The sequence below is a fragment of the Lolium rigidum genome, chromosome 1 (genome assembly GCF_022539505.1).
Source record: "Lolium rigidum isolate FL_2022 chromosome 1, APGP_CSIRO_Lrig_0.1, whole genome shotgun sequence".
Classification (NCBI taxonomy): Eukaryota; Viridiplantae; Streptophyta; class Magnoliopsida; order Poales; family Poaceae; genus Lolium; species Lolium rigidum.
The window spans coordinates 10233566-10260275 of NC_061508.1; the positions used below are offsets into that span (position 1 = coordinate 10233566).

The 26710-nt window shown below is 43.6% G+C and overlaps 2 protein-coding genes and 1 pseudogene across 2 annotated transcripts; all 3 read left to right on the forward strand.

Moving 5' to 3' along the window:
- The first annotated feature begins 1431 nt into the window (after positions 1–1431).
- On the forward strand, positions 1432–4120 carry LOC124684899 (protein FAR1-RELATED SEQUENCE 7-like). Its single transcript, XM_047219161.1, has 2 exons — positions 1432–1494; positions 1634–4120. Exon 2 carries the CDS (start codon positions 1637–1639, stop codon positions 3812–3814), a length of 2178 nt encoding a protein of 725 aa, XP_047075117.1. The 5' UTR covers positions 1432–1494; positions 1634–1636; the 3' UTR covers positions 3815–4120.
- A 6569-nt stretch (positions 4121–10689) lies between these two features.
- Positions 10690–17040, forward strand: LOC124684900 (protein argonaute 1B-like). Its single transcript, XM_047219162.1, has 22 exons — positions 10690–11532; positions 11613–11833; positions 11904–12053; positions 12130–12263; positions 12475–12584; positions 12665–12771; positions 12862–13000; positions 13136–13252; positions 13792–13899; positions 13992–14063; positions 14510–14632; positions 14712–14877; positions 14951–15072; positions 15143–15280; positions 15389–15531; positions 15614–15676; positions 15748–15811; positions 15940–16075; positions 16153–16226; positions 16304–16398; positions 16488–16519; positions 16611–17040. Exons 1-22 carry the CDS (start codon positions 10690–10692, stop codon positions 16814–16816), a joined length of 3363 nt encoding a protein of 1120 aa, XP_047075118.1. The 3' UTR covers positions 16817–17040.
- Positions 17041–19086: 2046 nt separating this feature from the next.
- Positions 19087–23474, forward strand: LOC124667338 (annotated as a pseudogene).
- Positions 23475–26710: the final 3236 nt, after the last annotated feature.

Genomic DNA, 26710 nt, shown 5'->3' on the forward strand with positions numbered 1-26710 from the left:
TTCTTGAATGCTTCCTTGCCGTGTACTTCAAGAAATCGCCTCCTTCCATCTATTCGCCGCGCAACCGACGTCTTGGAGCTCCTTGGGCTGCGGCGCTCCAGATGGGCCCCTATTGGGCCAGAGGAGGTAGGACAATGTGGGGTACCCGAAGGGTAATGCTCACATAAGTAACCCGAGTGACTGGCCGAAGCGAAGGGACTGAAGTCGATACCAGCCGATACTTTCCAATCTATCGGGTCTTCAAAAGGTGCAAGCTTGGTAATCACCGAAGAGTTGAGTACACGTAAGGGATGGAGTAACGGGCCCCAGACTTACTCGATAAATCGAGACTGGTTAATCGCTAAAGCGAAATTTCGTTACTCTACACAGGTTCGAGTCCCTAGGCTCGAACCCGGATGATTAGAACCTTCGGGTCTCGTAAACAAGTTCGTAACATTTGAGTCCCTTGAAGTTAAAGCAAGAACCTTCGGGTTCGTTTTCCCCTGGATGTGGGAGTTGAAACCGCTAAGTTCGTAATTGTCGACGAAATGGCTGAGTCGAATACCGTAGAATTCTTCGAGTTCTAAAATGTATTCGGGTGTTCCACTATGGGAGGAAATCGATACCTTTGATTATGTCATCACCGACGTGGCAACTCGTTGCGGCAAGGACGTGACCTGGTGAGCCCGACCCACGTCTCGTCGGTCAGTTTAGAAAAGACCCTTTCTTTTGAACCCTAAAAGATAATGTAGCTTTCTTTCCAAAAAAAATATTTTCGTTTGTTTTGAGGATTTACAACAAAACTCCAAGACAGAGCTGCCCCTGGGAATGGAATCAGATGGGTCTTTTTCTCCTCTTGAGAACGGGAACGGGGCTGGGAAGAAGTGTCCGCGAACACACATGTGTCGCCGGCTCCCTCAAGCAGCTTCCGTTCCTCCGCCTCGGCGACGCCGTGGAAACCGAGATGCTCATGGCGGCTGAGGCTTACTGGGGCCTGCAGCTCGAGAGCACGAGTCGCCGCCGGACCGGCGGTGAGGTTCCGCAGCGCAAGGAGGTCGTCCTGATGGCACGCCGACACCGCAGCCCCTCTGTCGACAGCGCGCGCCAAGTCAAGTAGTGGCGGCACATCGCTCGACATCACCCAGGTAACAACTACGGGGGCATTTCAGTCTTTAGGTGTGGGCTCGATCTGACAAGGGGCGGGCAAATTATTACTACTACTTTGTTCAAAAAAAAAAAAAAAAATTATTACTACTACAGTACTGTACTATTTGGCAACGCCAAGCAAATAATAAAATTCCCCTCACCGTAGGGTACTCTCCCCCAATTCGACCCAACGCCGGCCCGAGTTCGAACCGCCGCCGCCCCATACCCCTCCTCCGTCCGCGGTCCCAGCCCCGCCGCTTCTGACGCGCGGCCCGTCGTCGCCGCCGTCGCCGTTCAACTTCTCCCATCGCGTCCCTGCCCGCTGCCCGAACCCCGCTCCGCCGCAATTTCGGGCCATTGGTCTCCGAGGTACGAGCATCTGCGCCGTCTCCTGAGTTCGAGAAATTTCCCATCTAGATCCGCCCCTGTCTCCGAGTGTCCAGTCGCTTCTCCGCCTCACAGCCTAGGCTTTCCGATATTGACTAGGGTTGATGCTCTCTCCTCCTAGGTCATGGTGAGCACCAACTCCGAGGGCGGCAACGGGGGCGTGGACCCGATGCGCGTCGACGAGAACGGCGTCATCGTCCTCACCGCAGACCAGCGCAACGGAGCCGCGCCGCACGCCGCTGCTGGCCACGTCCACGATGCGGCCATGGACGAAATACAGGGGGCGGTATGCATGTCCTGCACCAAATCGAGGATGAAAGGCGCGGAGGACGCCGACGCCGAGGAGGCCGCGACGGTGCAGGGCAGCAAGGAGGGCGCCGAGGAGCTGCTCCTCAAGGTGGTGCTCAGCGAGGAGGAGGCCTACAGGCTGTACTGCGACTACGGGCACCGCACGGGGTTCAGCGTCCGCAAGGGGAAGCAGTCCTACTTCACCGGCACCAAGCGGGTCAGGACCAAGGACTACTTCTGCTCCAAGGAGGGGCTCAAGGAAGCCGAGAAGCTCACCGATGAGAACTTCAACGACCCGCACACCAGGACCAATTGCAGGGCCATGGTTCGCTTCAGGGTGAACGGCCAGGGCGAGTGGAAGGTCATCCGGCTCGTGTCTGATCACAACCACAATCTGGCAAAACCTGAAGAACGCCACCTTCTGCGCTCTGCCAGGTCGCTTATAGCCGGGAGGTCGTGTTCTACTGCGGATGCGGTGCTGTATGGTGGGTACCAGCAGGTAGGGGGCACACCGTCCCAGATGGCTGTAAGCACTAGCGTGACCAACAATGCAGAGAATCCGAGGCCAGATATGGTCCCTGGTTTTAGCGGCGTAACAAGAACAGCAACCATAGGGACTGGAGACTTGCAGATCCTTGTAAACCATCTGAAGAGCAGGGCAAATGTAGACGGGATGTTTTACTGGGATGTTCAGATTGACCGAGATGGTCGGATGACTAATTTCTTTTGGCGTGATGGTAGGAGCCGGACGGACTATGACTGCTTCGGTGATGTGGTTGTGTTTGATGCAACTTATCGCTTAAGCAAGCAGAACTTGATCTGTGCGCCTTTTGTTGGTGTGAACCACCACTGGCAGACCACTATGTTTGGCTGCGCACTATTAGTGGATGAGTCTGTGTCATCTTTCACGTGGCTGTTCAAGTCCTTCTTGGAGGCAATGGGGAACCGGCATCCTCGAACTATCTTCACCAATCAAGACCAAGTCATGTCAAAAGCAATCGAGGAGGTGTTTCCAAATACATGCCACCGCATTGCTCATTGGCACATTCAGAAGAATGCTGCTTCTCGCCTTGGTTCACTTAATGGTTCGAAAGCATTTAATAAGGTGTTCACCAAGTGTACGCAAGGATGCAACTCAGAAGCAGAGTTCGAGGAAGCATGGGCTGCGATGCTCCGTGAGTTTAAGGTGCAGGATAACAAGTGGCTGAACAAACTTTATAAGCTCAAGCAGAAGTGGTGCGGTGCTCTTAACAAGTGCAATTTTGATGGTGGGGTCGAAAACGAGCCACAGTTTGACATTTTGAGCAACATATTCACTTCCATTGCCGATAAATTTACTTCTCTTTCCACGGTTATTGTTCTTGTGGATAAGCTGACTGATGATTGGCGTGAAAGAGAGTTTGATGAGGATATGCGGTGTTCCCAAAGGCCACCTATTTGTATCATAAAGCACAGTGATATTTTGAATCATGCAGCAAAAGTTTATACACACAGAATCTACAAGTTATTCGAGACATATTTTCTTGATGGGTGTGGTGCCACAAAATTCAAGGAGCTTCAGTGTGAAGACAGTGACACATATCGGTTTGAGATGACCATGCAAGGTAGGGGGTCACGAGTCTGCACAGTTCATTTGAATAAGTCTACAATGCAACTCACTTGCAGCTGCAGTCAGTTTGAGACAATGGGTTTACTTTGTCCACATACTCTAAAAGCTCTTAGTATCAAGAATGTGTGCAAAATTCCAGAAATGTATATACTCAAGCGGTGGACCAGAGATGCCAAGCAGTGGATTTTTAATCCAAAGCAATATGAATCATCATATCAGGAATGTATGGATGACGAGGCTGCGTACTGCAACCATGCTATGAGGTATGCTTATGACCTTGTGATGAAGAGCCAGGGGCAGGAGGAATTGAGAAGGTCTCTTTGGGAGACTCTCGAGAGTGGAGAAAAAGAATTGGAGAAATACCTAGAAAATGTTACCCAGTATGCAGAATCTTATGCCACTTGAAAGAAGCATCAGTTAAGCTTTTTAGTGTTCTGCTAGGAAGCAAGACATACTTAAATGGTAACTGGCTTGCTACAGCATGTGCACATACTTCCTTTTATGCTGACTCAAACTGTAATCTAAGAATGAAAATGAAAATTTGCGAAACAAGATAAAAGTTTGACTAGTCATCATTCTTTACTCTTGATAGTTATCACTGTAATTCCATGTGCTTTACTTGATACTGCTATTTTTGGTTTCACACTGTTTGTCAATTAGCATGAATGTGTGATGTTTACTAAATTTAATTTCACTAGTCATCATTCTTTACTCTTGATAGTTATCACTGTAATTCCATGTGCTTTACTTGATACTGCTATTTTTGGTTTCACACTGTTTGTCAATTAGCATGAATGTGTGATGTTTACTAAATTTAATTTCACTAGTGAGGTCAACTAGCCACTGGGAACCCTGAATGATATCTTGAGACAAGTGTAGATTACATATGACTATATGAGTGTATATAGGTTGGTTGAGTGTGAGTTGGAGTTGATTGACATTTCGAAACATCCCATTTAAATGTTTCAGAACCATGCAAGAAAAGATAAAATAAGATCTCATTTAACTTTAACCCTTTTTTGAGCGGGTTCATTAGATAGATGCCACTACAATTTCTGCCTATTTGAGAAACACCACTACAGCTTTCATCTTTCAGAAAACACCACTACAATTCTCTGTTCAATTCATAAATGCCATTACTCTCAGTTAGACACACATAAAATCCAATATATACTCGTATTTCCTGTTGTACATACCGTATACATGGTGGGCTCCACCCGTGGCTCATGGACCAAGCTGCATGGTGGCAAAAAAAGGCCATAGTGGCAGGCCGGTCAGTGAGGAAAGAGGTGAGGCGCGGACTGTATGTGGGTATGGAGGGCTGGCACACGGGAAAGGGGGTGAGGCGGCGGCTTGCAGGTGTGGAAGGAGAGCCGTCCAGGGAGGTGTGGTGGTGCCGGCCGATTTGGCTACCAGATGAGCTGTGCCCCACCACCTTCTCCTCCTCCAAATCCCCTCTCTCTCCAGTTCCCGTGACTAATAAATGGCAGCTCCATCTCTGACCATTTCCTTTTGTGCAGTTAGATGAGTATCTTGGCCATCCCCAACCAGATCCTGTTTGTGCAATTCTATAAGTATGGCTTCTTTTGGAAAGATGGTGCTCCAGATCCAATTAATGGATGCATGATTTATTTGGTTATTTCATTTTGTTTGTTAATTTTTTCAGTCGATTTTGCTTCATGGTTCATTCGCTACGGTTTGTTCTATTAATTTCAGTATTTCTTGAATCTGGGGGGGATGGTGAATTCTTTTTGTTCTTATCGCGATACTAAATAGAGGTAATTGAAAAATCCTTTTCCAGGATGTATGGTCATGTTTGGATTGTGGCCAAAAGTTACCCTACCAATATTTTGGTCATGGCCAGAACTTTGGTCTTTGTTTGGATGGTTGCCAATATTTGGCATGCCAATGGCTATTTGGCCAATCTAGTTCACATTTCTTGCCAATGGTGGCCAACTCATGGGCCACCAAAAGGTCAACCAAAATTTTGGCTAGCCAAATATTTGGTGAGGCAACCATGGGACATGGGCTAGAACCAAACATACCCTATGTAACATAGAGGCAAAGCCTGATTCGGTTGGACTGTGTATATGTATATACTACAGGAAATATGGAGTGTTTCTTAAATATAATAGCTTTTTTTAACATAAGCTGTTCAGTAGCTAATTTGTAAGTGAGATATATGGCACCCAATACATCAACATCTGCCTCTGATTTAAGCTGTGAACTCACCAGATAGAAAGACATCATTGTATACATGGAGCATAAGCACATCCATGGTGCTCTGTTTATATCCAGCAATCCTTTCTGCCTAATAGAAAGACATCAGAGTTTTTGTCTTGGAGCATGAAGCACATTTCAAAAGTTATTATTTCCGTGTATACATTATTTCTGACATGGTCTTTGCTATACGCACTGCAATATTTGCTATGTGTAGTTCAAGCCAGTAGAATACAAGTAACTCTTGTATCAGCCGGGTTATTCAATCTGTCACACCCACCTGTTTTACTTAGTGTGAAGTAGCCATCTGTTGCCAAAAGTTACATAAAGCTAAGACTTTCTCAAACCTGGGAGAAGCTAGAGCATGATATGAGCAACTTTGACTCATTGCACAGTTCATGATCTGTTAAAAACAACCTCACCCTTCTGCTGAAGGTAACTCCTACTGTATTCGTCCTTATTTTGAGGTACATAACAAATGGAGAAACTAGTGTTTGGAATGCAAGCATGTTTTTCTCCTAGCGATGCCAGGAATCTTTGTGTCTAGGAGGAGCTGAAACGAACAGACATCATTCCTGACCATGCTGGGGCTGCCAAGGGCATCGACTCAATGGCCTGAAGTGAAGTTGGAATGGGATCCCTTTGAGCCACCAGCGACTTCTGGAATCTAGGAGGAGCTGGAGCAACTCTCTGAAATCAGATTGAAGCAACGTGCCTCTGAAGGTAAAGCGAACGAACCTTCCGACCACTATCATGTGGTGTCAAGGACACAAAAACCTCAGGAGCCACCAGCAGTTTCTGAAATCGTCTTGAGCCTGCAGACACATGTAGTTTCTACTAGTTGGCAGTCGCTGATGAAATAAACAACTTCTCTGCAGATATGTTTCAGCAGGGGGGAAGAGGTGTGATCTCTATTTATCATATTGCTGCCACTGCGCGTGTGTGTGCTCCTTTATTGTATTTTGTCTTGTAAGTTGTGACTGGAGAGTGAGGGCACATGCTAACTACTACGCAAGTAGAATTTGATGAAATTAAATATCTATCATATGAGGATGTTACCGTTTCTTTTTAGTGGTTTTCTCTTCAAACTCATGCTGCGCTCTGCTATGGTTTTCTTTGTGTGATTTGTGACTGGTTTCTCTTTGTCAATAGTGATGCTAAAAGAAGATGGGACCATAGAATCTCAATTCTCAACAACTCATCTTATCATAAATTTAATTGAAGTCTTTGGTTTCTCATAAGGCAAACCACTTTAGATTTCCCCTATGACCAATCTATACTTCTTATAAAGCAAAACTCCACTATCTGCAATTAATGGTAGCCTATCTCTACATGTAAGCCATCCATATCATATATTCCATTAGCCAATCAAATGTCCATGTCATCGCCACTAACATTCATTATTGATGTATCCTTGCATGCAAGCTATCTATGTCACCATTTTTTCATTAAAATATTCAAATAGCTGATTTATAGCCATCAAATATAAAAATTAATGTGAATTAAATTTAGCATCTCAACTATTTTGACTAATTGAATATTGCATACTTCTATAGACAATTCATATTACATATGTATTATACCATTTCATTTAGACAATATAATTTAGTAGATTAGTAGTCGAAAATAGCTATTAGGTACTAAGCTACTTGGAGCTTGATTTTAAAAAAAATCTTGAAGAGCTTTTCTTAAAAAAAAAACTCAATAAATTCTGGAAATAAATATAAGATTACTTATGCATGTCTAGGATGTAAGACCATCCGAATACATTATCATCCATGATCTAAACAAAAAAAATATGGGTATAAAAATGGGAAATACATTTGTACTTACACGCATGGGTGTCCGTCACCGTTCATTTATTTCTTGAAATTTGTGCTCACCATAGTAGATGAAAAAATTCATTTTTTCTCTCCTCTTTTTATCCAAATCTCAAAACACAATGGACGGTAAAAGGAACATCCACACCTATAGGTCCACGTAAAAGAGGAGAGATTTAAGTACAAAATCTATATTTTAAACCAAAACTGCATCATATTTTTTCATGTAAGTACAAAATCTATATTTATGTTTAAATCTATATTTAAAACAAAAACTGCATCATATTTTTTCGTATACAAAAGTTTCACTTAAATATGAATTTTGTAAGTTTAAACCAAAACTGGAAATAAATCTATATTTTTTCGTGTAAGTACAAAATCTATTAAAAAGGACTATTTTTCCCTTTTAGAGCATCAATTTCGTGTTTTATTAGCCTAAAACGGCATCATATTTTAAACCACACCACTTTAGTATTATTTGATTTATCGTTGGAAAATTCTATTAGGCCAAGAGTTAAATGGAATTTTATTTTCTAAAGGTTTGAAGACCCTTTCTTAAAATCTCCGTAAATTCTGAAAATAAATATACAAGTACCTAAACATGTCTAGGATGTAAGACCATCGAAATAGGTCATCATCTATAATCTACACAAGAAGACCACTATGGGGAATCAAATACTTACCCCCCATTTCGACCAACAATTTTGTGTTTTCTTAACCCACCTACATCATACTTAAGCGAAACTTGTGTATACGAAAAAATCATATCATTACGTGTCCACGTAAAAGAAAATCAAAACCTTTTGAAACGTTAGAGTATCATTATATGTTTTCTACGTAGTTTTTTGAGCCATAGACTCAGCACTACACTCATTTATCATACCTTTTTTTTTTTGAATTGAGGAGCTCCTGCGGCTCCCGCTCCCGATTTCACTAAAATGAAACCAAGTATCACCTACGCCCATTACAACTTCACCCCGCACTTTCCCTCCAATCTCCTATAGTCTGACCAAACAGAACCAGACATCACACATGGATCTCTGTACTTATTTTAGATAGACTCAGAACACCTTACAGGACTAGAAAGATTTGAATCTAAAACAAACTTATTACAGAATGATATCTTTCCTTTTGGAACAGCTCTTAACATTTTCCTCCACCTTTTCTGCTCCTTTTCTCTCTCTTTAGGTTCTTTTAGTCGACCCTAATCCAATGTGATAAAAGATCCTAGCTCTTGCGCCTGTTGAAATCTTAGATACGACCTTTATCAGCAGCTGGCGCCGGCCGCACGTTTGACTAAACCCGCTACTTTATGTACTACCACCACTAGATTACGGGGACAAACATGTTCAAAACATACTTCCGGCATTCCAGAGAGTCCAAACAACAGCAGAGACACCTACAACAGCTAGATTTCTTACTTCATTGGGAAAAGAGTAGAACCAAAACTAGTCAAGTCCTTAAACTTTACTCATTTATCGTACTAGTGCAGGTTTGCATAAATATGTACACTAACTAAATAATGTCTACGTACATCTTAATTCAGATGAATTTATTACTATACTTTTTTTGTAGATGGCGGGAGTATGATAGATTTACTTTCATGTTATACAGATTGAGATAAATCTGTTACTATATTTTTCTTTACTTTCATGTTATGATAGATTTGACACAATGGACGGCGGCGGAAACACAGGCCCATGCGTGGGTGTACAAAAGTATTTCCGCATGTAGATCCGAATTTGTTCACGCTGAAACGTTTTCTCCTCAAAGTCGACCAAATTCAGAGAAATTTAATTTACGACAAACCTAGATGTTCAACTATTTTAGAGCGGAGAATACAGTATGCCAGATCATTCTGGTAAAGTGCGAAGTTATGTAAAGCGCACGTGGCGGCTGGCTCCGTTGGCTGGATTGGATTCGATCGATCTCGAATCTAGAGGAGGAGATGGTCGCCGCCGGCCGACGAGGAGACGAGCAAGAGCAACGGGGATTATTACACACGCTCGGCCCTCACCTAGTCACGTGCTCCTACTGCTGCTCTACTACTACTACTACTACTACTCTCCCAGGTCGCCCTCCAAAATCTTTTTTTTACTCCACTCCCAGGTCGCGCTCTTCCGCCCCCCACATCCAGATCTCGCCGCCGCCACCCGCCGCCGTCGTCGAGGTACGGACCCCCTCCCCTCTCCATTTCCCCATTCTCTGCCCCTCGCACCGCCCGCCGCGTCGTCAGAGCTCCAGCTCCAGGTACACGCACGCAGATGATCGCCTCGCGTGCCTCGCACCAGCAACCCAAGCCCCCCCCGCCGGTTGCGGCCGAGCTCCAAGACGAGGGACGTGCTAGCAGAGGAAGCCCTTCTCCCCTCCTCCCCCTCTCACTCTGCAGTTCCCACGTTCGAGCTACCTCGGTGCCCGCCCGACCACTCCGCCGGCAGGCCATACTTGTTCCGTTCGACGCCAGCGTGTATGCCCAGTTGCTCACGGCACGGCACGATTCAGCGCTCTTGTGTCCTGTGGTGCGGCACAGGCCGCAGCGCAGAGCGGCGGTTTTCTCGCTCGGTTCACTAGGTGCTGCCCTAGCGTGGTCGATCCTAGTTTAGAGGGCAGCTGCCTGTGTTGCCTGCTGTTCCCGGCTCTCGAGCAGCGGCAACCGTGCGTGCAGCTTTTGTCACGAGTCTGGAAAATGTGTCTTCTCATACGACATGCCGTATGTTTTGATGAAGTCTGTTGGTGGTGGCAGCGTTTGTATCCATTTCTGGCAGCGTTATATGTCTTAGGAATGTAAAATGTCGTTCGTGAAAAGGATCTTAGAAGATGTCCAAGCGTTGTGCTCCTACAGCCTTCAACTTCACGTGTTGGTAGGGGCGGTGTTCGATATCAAGTGCTAATGTTGCACTCCAAACGGATGATGACCTCACTGGCGGACTTGCCTCAAGATCAAGTGTTGTTCATGTGCCAAACAAGCAAGTGTTTACAATGTGCCTCCTTCATGTTATGTGTGTGGAAAACAAATGTACATCTGGTTTGCTCTCCCTGTGTTATTATACAAAAGAACTGACCGATTCTTCTTGGGATCGAAATGCAATTTTCGTTTAGTTTTTCTCGCTAGGTTCTCGCTTGATTGTAATACTCTTGTCTTTCTGCTTGAATTTGTACCTTGGGAGTATGTTTCAGTCTTCATACCTCGTACCTTTTAGTCTTACATTTTGGCATGTTTTTGTCTTGGCAGTGCCCATCATGGTTAGGAAGAAGAAAACCGGTGGAGAGAGTTCTGGGGAGGCTCCGGGAGCTACCGGACAGGGTTCCTCGCAGCGACCTGAGAGAGCTCCTCAACAGCCTCCTCAGCAACAAGGCGGTGGCCGTGGTTGGGTGCCTCAACAGGGTGGCCGCGGTGGTGGGCAACACCTAGGCCGTGGTGGTCACTATCAGGGTCACGGAGGGCCAGCGGCACACCGTCCAGGTGGTCCGCCTGAATATCAACAGCGTGACTATCAGGGACGTGGGCAACAAGGTGGCGGTCCACCTGAATATCAACAGCGTGACTATCAGGGACGTGGACAGCAAGGTGGTGGTCCACCTCGATATCAACAACGTGACTATCAGGGGCGTGGACATCCAGGTGGTGGTCAACCTGAATATCAACCGCGTGACTATCAGGGTCAGGGACGTGGTGGTCCACGCCCCAGAGGGCGTGGTATGCCGGAGCCATACTATGGCGGGCATACGGGAGGGAGTGGTGGAGTCAGTGTTCCACCAGGTCCGTCAAGAACAGTTCCCGAGCTGCACCAAGCCCCGCATGTCCAATATCAAGCCCCGGTGGTTTCACCATCCGCATCGGGTGCTGGCTCATCCTCTCAGCCTGCGGCTGAGGTGAGCAGTGGACAACTCCAGCAACAGTTTCAAAACCTTGCCATCCTCGATCAAAGTTCGACCAGTCAAGCTGTCCGTCCGCCACCAGCATCAAGCAAATCAGTTAGATTCCCGTTGCGCCCCGGAAAGGGTACATACGGGGATAGGTGTGTGGTGAAAGCCAATCATTTCTTTGCTGAGCTCCCTGATAAGGACCTCCACCAATACGATGTATGTACTCAGATGATATTTTATTTCCACACTGGAGTTCTTATTTTACAGCTTCTGATCATCAATCTTTTGTTCATCAGGTGACCATATCGCCAGAAGTTACATCACGTGGTGTCAATCGTGCTGTGATAGCAGAGCTTGTAAAGATGTATAGACAATCTCATTTGGATGGACGTCTACCTGCCTATGATGGAAGTAAGAGCCTTTATACAGCTGGGCCATTACCGTTTACTTCAAAGACATTTGAAATTACTCTGCAAGACGAAGAAGAGACCTTGGGTGGTGGGCAAGTCGCGCCAAGGTGCGCTGTTGCTGTGATACTTGTACTTAATTGTATACATAATTTTGTACTGACATTCCTTTGTTTTCAGGCGTGATAGACTATTCAGGGTGGTGATCAAATTTGCCGCTCGTGCTGATCTCCACCATTTGGCTATGTTTCTAGCTGGGAGGCAACCAGATGCACCTCAAGAGGCTCTTCAGGTCCTTGACATCGTGCTGCGGGAATTGCCTACTGCCAGGTACCTTTTAACTAACCTTGTCTCGTTTTTTTTCCTGTTGCATGGGTTAAAATTTGCTTGTCGTTTTCTTCTGTAGGTATTCTCCAGTTAGTCGATCATTTTATTCTCCTAACTTAGGGAAACGTCAGAGACTTGGTGACGGTTTGGAAAGTTGGCGTGGATTTTACCAAAGTATAAGGCCAACACAGATGGGGCTTTCACTAAATATTGGTTAGATGCGACCCCTCCCAACTTGATTTCTCCTTGTGTATAACTGTTCATTTGTTTTCTTCGGAGTTGTGATGAATGCGGGCGGTGGGCTGCCTGGATGCTCAATCATACATAGGATTCTAGTTTTAGTTCACAGAGCATTTGAGTGTAGCTTGCAGAATGTTCCTTGGTCTTGCTGACATAATGATTTTATACGGTGCTTCTGTTGCAGATATGTCTTCGACTGCATTTATCGAGCCTCTCCCTGTGATTGAGTTTGTTGCTCAGCTTCTGTGCAGAGACATCTCAGTTAGACCGTTATCTGATTCAGATCGTGTGAAGGTTCGATTCACTACTTGTCTCACTGTTGTTCAGAGACTTCTGTTTATGCTGAGTTCTCATTGTTAATATTCTTCCTGCAGATAAAAAAAGCTCTACGAGGCATAAAGGTTGAGGTTACACATCGAGGAAACATGCGTAGGAAGTACCGTATATCTGGCCTCACTTCACAAGCAACAAGAGAGCTATCGTATGGTCTTTTTCCCTTGCTTTATACACATAAATATCTTATGTTCTTGCATATCTGTGGGTGATTCCCTTTTGGATTTTCCTGCGGTAGATTCCCTGTTGATGAGCACGGTACTGTGAAGACTGTGGTGCAATACTTCGTGGAGACTTATGGTTTTAATATTCAGCACACCACTTTACCTTGCTTGCAAGTGGGCAATCAGCAAAGACCAAATTATCTCCCTATGGAGGTTAGTATCTTAACAACCTTCCTTTCTTTAACATAATATAAGCGTTTTCATCTATGCACGTGTTTTCTACATACTATATCCAGCTTCATTATGTTGTTACATGTTGTTCATCGGTTTCTCACTCTGAAATATCAGGTTTGTAAGATTGTTGAAGGACAGCGCTACTCAAAACGTTTGAATGAGAAACAAATAACTGCTCTACTGAAAGTCACTTGCCAGCGCCCTCAAGAGCGTGAGAAAGACATCATGCAGGTGATAGTTAGTTGTATCTTTTTGGTGCAAATTGATGGAACAGTGTTCCTGCAAAATTGCCCTCTGACATTACTATGTCTGTATCACTTATGTCTATAATGTTTATGTAGCTGCTAGTGTTTTCCCCCGGCTTTCATGTTCACAAAGTTCTTCCAGATTGATGTTCTTAGTTGATGCTATTGCAGTTAAAGCATTTATATGTTTTGTAGCCTTTTTTTTTTGGAATTCCTGCACAATTATATTAGCCATCACTAGGTGGTATAAGGACCTATTTGTAGTTTTCGTTACTTTTTGGGTTCTGTGTACTACTATGGATGATTATCAATAGATTGGTGAACTTCTTTGCAATTTTTTTTTTACAAGATGGTAGTTGCTCCATGAGGATAGTTGCTGATGAGGCATTTGTTACAGTCAAAACCATGTTATCGGGCAACGACCATTATATCCGTCTTGTGTGATTGTACTATTGCTGTTATCTGCACCAGGATTATCCATTTAAACGGAAATGTCTGAATCTCTGTTTTTCCGCTTTTAATCAGACTGTGCATCAAAATGCATACTACAAGGATCCATATGCACAGGAATTTGGCATAAAAATTGATGAGCATCTTGCATCAGTTGAAGCTCGTGTTCTGCCTCCACCACGGGTAAGTCAAATTTTTGTTGCGATTATACATCAGTTGATTTTCCATGTTGGTTATTTGTGTCTAGCAACTGACTGCACTTTCTTCTTTAATAGCTTAAGTACCATGATAGTGGCAGAGAGAAGGATGTCTTGCCCAGGGTCGGCCAATGGAATATGATGAACAAGGTAGGGCTTGACAAATATTCCTGAAAAATCAAGATTATGTATCATTCCTGGGAACATAAATAAATAAAAAAATTAAAATAAAGTGCCTACTAATTTACTAACCACAGAAACAGTTAGCCACTTGAGGTGGAAATAATTTGTCCAATTGTTTGCCCACTGAATGAGCATACACTAGCAATATTATCTGCTTCTTTGCAACATGCAGCTTTCGTAAATACCAACTGCCTTGTAAGTTTTGTTTCTCTCACGTTTTAAGAAGGCTGCTAGTTTCACATGAACCTAGACAGATTTAGGCCCCCCGATTCGAATTAATTGTCGCAGATTTAGGAAAAATGTTGCCTAAATCTGTTTAGGTTCATTGAAACCTGCGACACACAGCACCCTCACCCTCCCCTCTGTGATGTTTAATTTTAGCTTGTTCTCATACTTGTTCATTTTGGTGGTAGAAAATGGTGAATGGTGGTAGAGTCAGCCACTGGACATGCATTAACTTCTCTCGGAGTGTTCAAGATAATGCTGCCAGGATTTTCTGTCATGAGTTGGCTATAATGTGCCAAATATCTGGAATGGTATGCTTCTCATAGTTCTCTGTATCATTTTGGTATTTTGTATTCCGTGGTAATCAAATTCTCATTCTCTTTTTCTTAGAACTTTGCACCAGAACCTGTGCTTCCCCCACTTACTGCAAGGCCTGAACACGTGGAAAGAGCACTAAAGGCACGCTATCAAGATGCAATGAACATAATTAGACCCCAGGGCAGAGAACTTGACCTGCTAATTGTTATACTGCCTGACAATAATGGTTCTCTTTATGGTATGCTCTCTTCCAAAACATGTTTGAAGATTGCCCAGTGGATACTTTTACTTACGAGTTTTTGCTCTTCCAGGGGATCTTAAGAGGATTTGCGAGACTGATCTTGGATTGGTATCTCAGTGTTGTCTAACAAAACATGTTTTCAAGATGAGCAAGCAGTATCTTGCAAATGTAGCTCTTAAAATCAATGTTAAGGTATTTCACTGAGCTCCAGCAGTTCCTTCTTTATTATGCACCTTGATTTTTATTGTTTTCCTACTGACAGGTGGGGGGAAGGAATACTGTACTTGTGGATGCTTTGTCAAGGAGGATTCCCCTTGTTAGTGACAGACCAACCATAATATTTGGTGCTGATGTTACACATCCTCACCCTGGAGAAGATTCCAGCCCTTCCATTGCAGCTGTAAGTGACCTGTTACTACAAAGATATGTCTATGGTAGCTCTGCAGTTTTGCTTGGCGTAGGAAGTTCTGCAGTTCTGTTAATGGTTTGATAATATGCATTCCTCTAGGTGGTTGCTTCTCAAGACTGGCCTGAGATCACTAAGTATGCAGGATTAGTGAGCGCCCAAGCCCATAGGCAAGAGTTGATACAGGATCTTTTTAAAGTATGGCAAGATCCCCAAAGAGGAACTGTGACTGGCGGCATGGTCAAGTAAAAATCTTAGTGATCTGACGAGGCATATTAACTCTATATTTCGATACTGCTAAAAGTCTAAATTCTGTGAAATTTGCAGGGAGCTTCTCATATCTTTCAAGAGGGCAACTGGACAGAAACCCCAGAGGATCATATTTTACAGGTTTTTATCCTTTCTTGGGGATCTTTGCTAAAGCGTGGTTGCCTATTACTATTAAACAGTTGTTTTTTCAGGGATGGTGTCAGTGAGGGACAGTTCTATCAAGTTCTGTTGTTTGAACTTGATGCCATTCGAAAGGTACACCTACTTTGAGTACAGTTTATCCAGAGCAACTCCTAACCTTTCTGCTAAAAGAAGTAACTCTAACCACACTTGTTCAGCAATATTTTTTTTTTCTGACTACCATTTTTGAACTACGTATGTAGGCCTGTGCGTCCTTGGAGCCCAATTATCAGCCTCCAGTTACTTTTGTTGTTGTCCAGAAGCGCCATCACACTAGGCTCTTTGCTAATAACCACAACGATTCACGAACTGTTGATAGAAGCGGGAACATACTGCCTGGTTAGTTGTTTGTGCAAACAACTTTGTTGTCCTTACCTCAATTGTCAACCTGACAATTTTTATGTTTCTGTTTCTAGGGACTGTTGTTGATTCGAAGATTTGCCATCCGACAGAATTTGATTTCTACTTGTGTAGCCATGCTGGCATTCAGGTTGGCTCTCCTAAATTTGCAATTTGTTTGCTTAATGACATGGGCTGGTTGCTGATTCAAGTGTACTTTCTTTTCAGGGAACAAGCCGGCCTGCTCATTATCATGTTCTGTGGGACGAGAACAAATTTACTGCTGACGAGCTGCAAACTCTCACAAACAACTTGTGCTACACGTAATTTACTGTTATATCAACTCTTTTAATAATTACAACTTCCTTCTGTTTAGCTGGCCAATTAAACATAAAAAGTTCTGCCTTTTCAGGTATGCTAGGTGCACCCGCTCCGTGTCAATTGGTAATACACCAAACATGAGCCACCTTTCCTTTCAGTCTAAGATTCCATGATGTAAATTCAACGCTGACCATGATTGTTCGCTTTTTTGCAGTTCCTCCGGCATATTATGCTCATTTGGCAGCCTTCCGAGCTCGATTCTACATGGAGCCGGATACCTCTGACAGTGGGTCCGTGGCGAGCGGTGCCCGTGGCCCTCCACAGGGCCCTGCGCGCAGCACCAGGGCGTTCGGAAATGTTCCTGTCCGGCCTCTCCCTGCCCTCAAGGAAAACGTGAAGCGCGTCATGTTCTACTGTTAAGGCCGTGTGCCATCTAAAGTGCTCTGCGCTGTATTTGTGATGCTGTTTCGCAACCCTTGTGCAAACCCAAAGCTATTGGACTTTGTTGTACTGCTTCAGTCGTGCCATTAGGACATCGCAGCGCAAGCTCTCGGAGCTCTTGCACTGTGTGAAGCGTCTGTGTAACCTTGTAACATTGCATTGCTGTTGTTCTAATACATTGAGGATCCTATGTTGTGGAATCACTTGTTACCTCTCCCTGTGATTTTTCTTGTCTTTGCATGGTTTAGTATTGAAGGTACGGAGTATGATATGCCTGCAAGCAGCTCACAAGATGGAGGAGGAACCTTGCCCTTACTGCTTTGACATGAGTCAGGCTATGACCGTGCATTGCAGCAGGCTGTGGTTAGCATTTCTTCTCCCACTAGAGATCACTGGCCTATCGGAACAGAACATGCTTGTGTACAACCAGAGGGACTCCAACCGGCGGATGCAGTTTCTGTTCTGCTTCATGAGATGGGGGACCAATATCATCAGCCAATGTCACCTAGATGGAGAACAGTCAAGGCTGAGAGTACAAGCATCTGCTCCTCACTCCATCGTTCAGGGCTCATGCAAAAATATATACGGGGCTCCTTGCATCATCGTTCAGGCACTGTTGTCCAGGTTTCCTTCTACCCATTCGGCGGGCTTCCTTGACACATCAAGGCTATAGGCATTGCAAAGCGTGATCATGCGAAGCATGTTGCCCGCACGGATGGAGTCAGTTTGTCCTGCTGCTCGATTGTTAGGCCAAGCTTGGGGGTTAGCTGCAGACTGTAGACCCTCGAATAACAACCCATGGCGATGAACTGACCATTGCATTGCACAATCTGCTGTACTTCTGCAGAAAGCCATAGTTCAGACCACGAGTCACTTCCAACCAGCCAATCAAAGAGGAGTGGGTGCTGATGAGCGATGAGGAGTGGGTGCTGATGAGCGATGAGGAGTGGGTGCTGATGAGCAATCAAAGGGGAGCTGCTAAAATGCCACCGTAGTAGGATTCATAAAGGCCATTGCTTAATGGGAGTCGCGGAAGTGAAGCCTTGGCGCCTGTGAACACATCAATAATGCAATTCCAGCGGAGATGAAAGATGAGATGGCCATAGGAAGATTCAACGAAATGCCGCCTGAAAAGTATCTTGAGGAATCTGGCAGCGAAGGGTGTTGTTTCGGTTGGCTGGATCCATCCATGAGCTTATTTGTGCCTAGGCGTAGCTTGTGGTGACCATTGTTAGAAGAGCGATGAGGATCTTGGGCACTGAGTCGGAGGAGGAGAGGTGGACATTTGGAGCAGAATGTAGAATTGGATCGGTATGAGGAGAATGCAGCAAGTAAGGAACTGCAAGGGCACTAAGTAGGACCGTAGCGCTAAGAGGCTCGCTCTCATCGCCTCTTCCAAAAGAACATGGAGTTGGTCAATTGTGATGATGAATATAGAAGGGGGACAAGGGGTCTCCCATCTGAGCCCCCCGCCCTGTGTTCCGTTGAGGAGGAATGCCTCATGTTTTGAGGTACTGCAAGCCTGTTCGCTAGAACTTTTGAGATTGTGTGATTTGTGTTGTGACAAACTGCATATTCGGTGCTACATTTCTTGTTAACAGTATTTGTAGCTACATCACTTGTTCATTTGGTACTGCCATCCATGTCGACAATTTCGACCATGTCGACAATTTCGACAGGGAGAAATATCCATCCATGTGTGTGCAAGAATATCTTTAGCATATTTTTTATTCAGTAGCTTGGGCTTTTTCTTTTTAGATTACACAATTCGTTGTGTTGTTGTCCAAGCACAATTGTGGCAATAATTAAGATTAGGACGTGTGTGGTCCACTATACTATCACACTGATCCATTTGATTTTTTAATGGTGTCAGGTACAGTGGGTTATTTAAAAAAGGGGTTGCTTGTGGTACGATAGATTCCCTGAAATTTTATGGGAATATATACATTGTCAGTTTGTTTGAATACTGTGAGTCCAGACAAAAAGAAAGAAACCCAGATGCGATCGATTACATGCATGTTACCATAACATGTACTAGGTTATAAACTAATATAAATATAGTTGCAAAAGCGTAGCTTTTACCTAGTTTTCTTTCTGTTCTGCTCAGCTTGCTTTCTTTTGGCTTCAGTTTTCGGTTTTGTTTGGCTTGTAAAATGATCTCGCGCCATCTCGGTGCTTTATTTTAATACAAATGGCACACATTTAGGGGTGTGTTTGAGAAAAATAAAATAAACTATTATAAATTGTTGGGTTTGTTAGTTGGTCTGCTTAGTAAAGCAAGCATAAGCTCAGCATTGCAGATGGAGCTAGGATAGCAAGTCTCTCACCACACCATGGCAACCGAGCAGCTCCTCCCGCAGTGTCAGCGTCGACCGGACAGCGAGGCGCTTCTACTGCTTCTCATGGCCTCCATGATGTGCCCTTCTGCTACCTCTTCAGTGGCGCCGACGACGACGACCCTGGCTCAGCCGCCGGAGCTTACCCTGCTCGCTAGCGCAGCCAAGGAGGGCGCAGGTACCCTCTACGATTTTGATGTACTTATCTATATTTTTTTTGCTTCCACAAAATCCACTACAAAATTTGTAGGATTTTATAAGAAAAGCAATAGTGGTGTAGAGTAACAGAAGTGCCTACATACGTAGTGAGGTTGCGTAATTCTTGCGTTTCAGTGTGTTTGGATGGAAGCCCACCAGCATACCAACTTCAGAGAGGCTCCGGCTCCGGTTCCCACAACTGGATCGTGTATCTAGAGGTAATCATTCATAGTTTTTTATGACTGTCAGTTACTAAACCACATGACCACACTAAAATTTGTGAAACCAAACTTAGTATATCACTGATCTCTAAGTGATACAAAATTATTTGGGTACAAAATGTGCCATGATGCGCAGTTTACTTACATATTCATGCAAATATTAACACGGCCAAAAATTGCTCGTTGGGGACCCTGTTATAGGGCATCATGTATTTTGAAACTAAGAGAGTCATTGCTACATATTTCAGGGTGGAGGTTGATGCAGCACTATAGAGGATTGTTCCAAGCGCAAAAAGACTGGGCTTGGTTCATCTAACTTGATGAAACCGGTGCAGCTGGCTGGGATTTTCAGCAATGATAAGAGACAAAATTCTGGTAATGATAGACATGTTCTTTACCATAATTCCATCTTATGTATGTTTTGGGGATGAAGCTATCGGTTGATGATTTAATAGCTTCTACCTGCCAGCTATGCTCGATATGTCCGGTCGTCACTAATTCTGATGAGCGCATGATTACTGATTAGATTTCTTTTTTCTGACGAATTATTGATCAGATTTCTACAACTGGAACATAGTTTTTGTACGGTATTGTGATGGGGCGTCATTTTCTGGGGATGCGGAGGGCAATGATCAGGTATCTTTTTTCTTGCTTCACATGTAGTTGCTTAATTAGACTGGTTGTATATAGTTACTTTTTTTTGCTTGTGTATATTGGTAATAATAATGGTATGCTAGGATGGAAGCAAGCTTTTCTTCAGAGGGTTGCGCATCTTTGAAGCGGTTATCGACGATCTTATGAAGAAAGGACTTGCTAATGCTAAGCAGGTCATACTTTACAAAGAATTTATCAATCTCATATTTTGAGCTAGCAAGAAGCATAAATGTGTTGATAACAAGAATAAACTATGTGAAACCTATCATGGACCAGGCACTCCTTTCAGGCTGTTCTTCTGGAGGTCTAGCAACACTACTACACTGCGATGACTTTAGTGCACGGTTTCCCCGAACAGTTTCAGTTAAATGCTTTTCTGATGCTGGTTTTTTTCTTGATAAGTAAGACTACTCTCATAAGTAAATATACATATACAGCCGTCACTTTATTCTTATTATGAGTTTATTGTAATATTTTTCTTGCAGAAAGGATATATATGGTGAGAAGTTTATCTGGTCCATCTACAATCGAGTTGTTCACCTTCAGGTGAGCCACATGGGGGATACATTTTTTTGAAATGAGGCAAAGATTTGGCATTTTCATTAATATAGAAAAAGGTTTAGAACAAAAAATTCCTAGGATGATCCTAGGAATTTTAAAGAAAGCCTACTCTCCCGGAATTACATTGCCCAAAAATTTAGCATCGGGTAAGCTCCAAGCTCTTGCCTCGTCTTTGATCTTGCTGATGATGGCCACGGGAGATGAGTGGTGTCAGAATACTCTAGAGTTTTTTTTTTTTTTTTTTTTTTTTTTTTTTTTTGCGAGAAAGAATACTCTAGAGTTGTGCTCCGTCCAAATGATACAAGCATATTTATTTTCCTCTTTGAAGAGCAACCTTCATTCACCACCCATCAACGCAAGATTCATTTTCCCAAGACACCACCGGCACATTGTGGACTCCATACGAAGCAAGTATTTCCTTCCAAATCCGGGTGGTGAATCTACATTTTAAAGAAGGTGCAGCCGACACTTGAACTTGGTTAAGTGGGGGGAAATTTACACAACTTGTCCATCCTTTTTTTTAGTCTATCGGCCATCCAAATCTTATTTTGCATCACCATGCAAGAGAACAATTTGCAGTTCAGGGGAGACCACATTTTCCAAACCGAGGCATTAATGGTTGTTGGAATAAGTCCTTCAAATTGCATACTGTAGGCCGAGAAAGAAGAGTTTTGCCGTGTTGTGAATATCCAAAGGATGGAGTCAGGGACTTGATGATCAAGGTGGACATCGGCGAGCAACTCCCAAAGGATTACAGATTTTTAATCTCGACCACATCAAGGCCTTGATGAAGATTTATTTGGTTGGCCCAAAAATTGTTGTCGCGAGCCTTCCTAACAGTGCAATTATTCCACTTTGATGTTCTAAAGAGTTGAGGCGCAATGTCCATCGGCCAATCCCTCCTAACCAAGATGAGGACCAACTTTTATCCATTTCCATCCGTGACCCTTAGGGCGGTGGCGATTTTTTCAAGGTGCAAAATGCTAAGTCCGCAAAGCTTGGTTGGGCGGCACCCTTTATCCCAATTAACCTTGCACTTTCCACCGGTAACTTTGTCGCAACTCACCCACAAGTAAGCTCGAAGCAGCGTGATGATTCTCTTGATGACCTCTTTTGCGAAGTCAATGGATGTAATATGGTAGATGGCTTGGGATACATATTTGGAACCTGAGGAAAAAAACATTTTAGTTTATAATAAATTTAGCCTTATAACTAGTCATCTTCAATATATTATCTCTGGACTTAATTTGTGTACTCCTTCCAACAATGATTGGAAAAAAGTCTGTAACTTTTATTATGACTTTTCATATTTGCTTCACTGTTATGCCGACACCCATACATTTTCACTGAATCTTTTCCCTGCTGATAAATTTATTCCAGAATGTTAGCAAAGTTCTGCCCAGGGACTGCCTCGCGAAGCAGGAACCAACCGATGTACGTTGTTAACAAGTCCCTAGCCATTATCTACCTAATTTTGTTTCCTACACATTGCAGTAATTTTCTATCACCTTGCTAATTACATTGACAACTGAGGAGCATATCCGCTGACATAATGTATACATGCTCCAGTGTTTCTTTCCTTCTGAGGTTATTAAGAGCATCAACACCCCCACTTTTATTCTCAATTCTGGATATGATTCTTGGCAAGTAAGTAAGTGTGTCAACTATTATGTTTATTTCGGAATTCCCTGTAGAATTTCTTTTTCTTGTACACTTGTAATTGTATGTTAACTTGAAAGATTAATTAACTATCATGGATTTATATGATCCTTGTTTCAATCCACAGATAAAAAATATTCTTGTACCAGATGAATCATCTCCCTCAACTTCTTGGTTGAGTTGCAAGGCTGACATCCGAAAATGCGATTCCAGACAAATTAAAGAACTCCATGGTTGGTCAAACCTTTTTCTCTGCACCATGACATATCTTCTCTGTTCTCTAAACACTGATCTACATGCATCATATTGTATATATATAGGGTTGAGGAATACACTAGTTGATGACTTGAAGGTTGTCGAAGGTAAGGAAGACTGGGGATTTTTCATCGATTCCTGCTTCGCCCACTGCCAAACACCGTTCCGAATCTCATGGGATTCACCCATCTCTCCTAGGCTTGGAAACAAGGTATTCTATAGTTTCTCAGTGGATGCGACATGTTCAATTGGTGTACTTGGGTTGATATTCTGTTTATTTGTTCTGCCGAGTAGACGATCTCAGAGGCTTTTGGAGATTGGTACTTTGGCAGAAGCCAAGAAGTAAAACAGATCGACTGCGAGTATCCATGCAACCCTACATGCAGCCCCCTGCTGCCTTCATAATTTAGTTACTCCAGTTAAGGGACTCCACTAAGATTCTCATATCTTATGATCCTTATTTACCTCATATACTAGCTAAGTGCCAGCGGCTGCCATGCGAGATTCAGAATTAAACTTTGCACTTTTTTTTGTATGTTTACATCATCAGATCTGCAACTCACATATGAACATGTGCTTTTATTCTAGACAAGGATATTTATTTCGGATGGTAGGAAACTTTGTACCGCAACCATGCGCACTAGTACAAAATGGGCCATCACTGGCAGGACTTCGGTTGCTACCAGAGTTCTGTAAATTTACATTGATGTAATATGCATGTTATGCCGTTTGCGATGTTAATCGGTTTCACTCTGCCCAAAATCCTTTGTCTTATTATGGGAGTAGTAAAGTAATTTTCTATTTGTAATTTCTGATTATGTTTCCTCGTTTCAGTTGTCAGCAGTTCAATAGCCTACAGAACAAACTTAGCAAATCAGCAGGCAGTAGTGTGAGATTTAGTGTGGGGGTAATACAATGCAAAATAATTCCGTATTGAAAAAGCACACATAAGAACGAATTTTTGATTCCCCAAATAATAAATTACAGTAGTAGCTAAACAGCACACCTAAGTAAAGGTAAAAAACTGCAGCAGTGCTGTACATCAAGGCGTGAACTAACTGGAATGACACCAACAACTCCTAAGGTACACAACACTGAAGGATGAAACTAACTACAAAATCTTAAGTACACCTGCCCCCATCTGCAAAAGCTTCTGCTTTGAAGAGGTAAATTTGTGGGACAAGCTGGTCGAGCTTGCTTAAAGAACAACACATTCGCGCATTTATGGACCAAGAAGTCGTCATTATAGTCCAAATAAATATGACTAGCTCACATATCAAAGTTTTGTACTTGCCGGTCCACACCTACAGAATTCGAAACATCTTGTAATCTTATAGCCTAAGTTGGTATGGCGAGCAACACAAACGATGCATAGAGATTTTGAGTTCTCACATTCACGAAGAGAACATAGTGGGCAAAACCCACATAGGTGTCAGCGTAGTGAAACAGCACGTGAACATAAAGATGCCTCATGACAGGGCAAGGACACAAAGAGCAGGAGGTGGCAGCAAAGGCAAGAAGGTCAGGGAAGGAGCACAACGGAGCGACAATAGAGTGAAGCAGGCCATGGGGGAGATCTGCCCAATCTTGGAGCTCAGGTGAAGCAGGTTGAGCTGCAACAAAATTATGAATCAAAAGACAGGCAGTAGGAGAATGCACTAGATACCAAAAAGAAAAAAAAATGGCCGACATAAGGGAAAAATGGCTTGTGTATGTATGGTTTCTGACATACTAGCTTAGCTGTGAGCACAAAAACAAACTAAACTAGTAGAAAGTTAATACTGGTAGTAAACCTGCAAGACATTGCTAAGATGGAAATCTCGTCAGACGGAACGGAAAAGTAATTCTCATATATACAGGCTACAGCTATCATTTCCTTCACATTGAATTGACATCCAATGATATATACCAGTTTGATATATTACGTGAGAAATGCCAAAAACATTGCAAAACCATACGGGTTAATCCGTTGGTTTCACATAACAAACAGCCACTGACCAAAGTAGGCTAGGTGACGAACTGAGATTCTCCATCAACCACTCAAAAGCGCCTCACGGCTGGGTTCCATGTTTCAGTTCATAGTTCTAGGTTTTTTTATGTCATTCAGCCAGTTACCATCAGTACAAGCATCCGCTACTGTTTTGCTGGCTCTAGTGTTTGGATGAATGATCTGGTAGATATCTGGGGCAGTTTCTTCGGCTGTTGTTCCATTTATCCAGCCATAAAAAGCAACTCGCGCCATCGCCTACGACCACCCTCGTGTCAGCGTTGAACATGTGTCTGATTCTTTCCTCCACAGGCGAGGCCAAGGTGCTCCATGGTCTGTCCTCCGCAGTTCGAAGTCTCCATTCCCATCTTGTGCGCAAAGCTAAGCTCATGATCTCGAGGTCCATAATGTCAAGTGACCAAGTCCCACTTTCGTTTTTGGCCAACAAGCATGTTTTCAACTGACAAGGCACTGTCCTCCTTTGACAGATTCAGTACTCTTCGTCTCTTCCAGAGATGCTCTTAATCTTGTCTATGGTTTTGAAAACCCAACGAGGCGGGTCCAGAGACATGATGTGAAAAATAGTGATGGACAATAGAAGGGACTGAACCAAGATCAATCTTCCACCCTGAGTGAACATATAAGTCTTTCCAAGCCGCAATCCAGCTTCTGATCCTATCAATTAATCCTTGAAAATCCTCTTTACGTAATTTCTTGAAATTCAGGGGCAATCCAAGATAAATACCAGGCATATCTGCCACTCGACTATTTAGAATAGAGATAATATCCACGATCAACTCATCATTGCAGCATATGGGAGATATCGATCTCTTGATGTTGCAATGTAGACCCAAAGCACCCCCAAAAATATCCAGAAGGAACTTTGTTGTACAGGCATCTGTGGTTGAAGCTTTGAGGAATAAACGTGAACACCATTTGCATGCATGCTGAATGAAAATGAAGAGCCCGCAAATCGGGCACAATGAAAATCACATCTTTCAGTAAATATGGGTAGTGCCGAGTTGCAGACATGATCCCACGTAAGTATTAATTACAGTTTCAAAAGTAGCTAGTTCACACCCTACAGGGCGTCAAAATATCTTACAAATTCTTGCAGCGAAAAATGCTACAGACAACACCAATGACCATGGATCAAGACCATCAACTGTCACAGAACATACTGGGCACAACCCACATAGGCTGCATCATAGTGCCACAGCATATATGAAAATAAAGACGCTTGGATTGGACATATATTCCTCTAGCGGTTTGCCCAGCTCAAATGTGATGCAATCTTTAGAATCGTGGAAATAGAAGTATATGCAGTTGCTCCTCCCTCCCCATCTCTCTGGGTTCATGCAACACAATGGCTGACTTCTCTCATCGGTGCTGATGAAGATTGCCCAATTCTCTAGCTTTTCCACCTTCACCCACTTTGCTGGTTGACTTGATAGGTCAAGGCGGAATGCATCCAAGGTATCTCCTGTAGATGGAAAACATCCCTGGCAACCGACCAAGAGAAGCATATCACCGCAGACCACTAGCCACTTCTGGGAAAGATGCCATTTGCTGGTCATGTCTCCTCCCCAATCAACTGCTATTTTCTGCATGCGAATCCTGGGTACCAAGTCCACAGTGAAAAGTCTGCGATCCTCATCCATGCCCAAGACCTGACCTTTTAAGACCACTATCTGCTTCATTGTTCCATTGCGAGGAGAACGTTTCAACCAGGAGTGACTACCAACAGGCCAAAAGAAATTGTGTCCTGCAGCATTGACTAGGAGGTGTGAGTTGGGCGACGCAAGAGGAGCCGTGAGGGCAGCATAGTAGAGATGATTGTATACATCGGCCGGGACTGGTAGTTGTGGAGGCGAGACAGTAACACCTGTGAAGACATCAACAAGACATGATTGATGGTTGTCTGACAATATGATATGGCCATAGGAAGCACCTCCAAAATAAAAATTATCCAGAGGACTCAACGGGGCTTTCCTGTCACTGA

Excerpts from the sequence above, each read along its gene's own strand:
- LOC124684899 (XM_047219161.1), top strand. The coding sequence starts at position 1,637 with ATGGTGAGCACCAACTCCGAGGGCGGCAACGGGGGCGTGGACCCGATG.
- LOC124684900 (XM_047219162.1), top strand. The coding sequence starts at position 10,690 with ATGGTTAGGAAGAAGAAAACCGGTGGAGAGAGTTCTGGGGAGGCTCCG. Across the intron at positions 13,001-13,135 it reads CAAATTATCTCCCTATGGAG|GTTTGTAAGATTGTTGAAGG; the intron begins GTTAGTATCTTA and ends CTGAAATATCAG. Across the intron at positions 16,227-16,303 it reads GTAGCCATGCTGGCATTCAG|GGAACAAGCCGGCCTGCTCA; the intron begins GTTGGCTCTCCT and ends CTTTCTTTTCAG.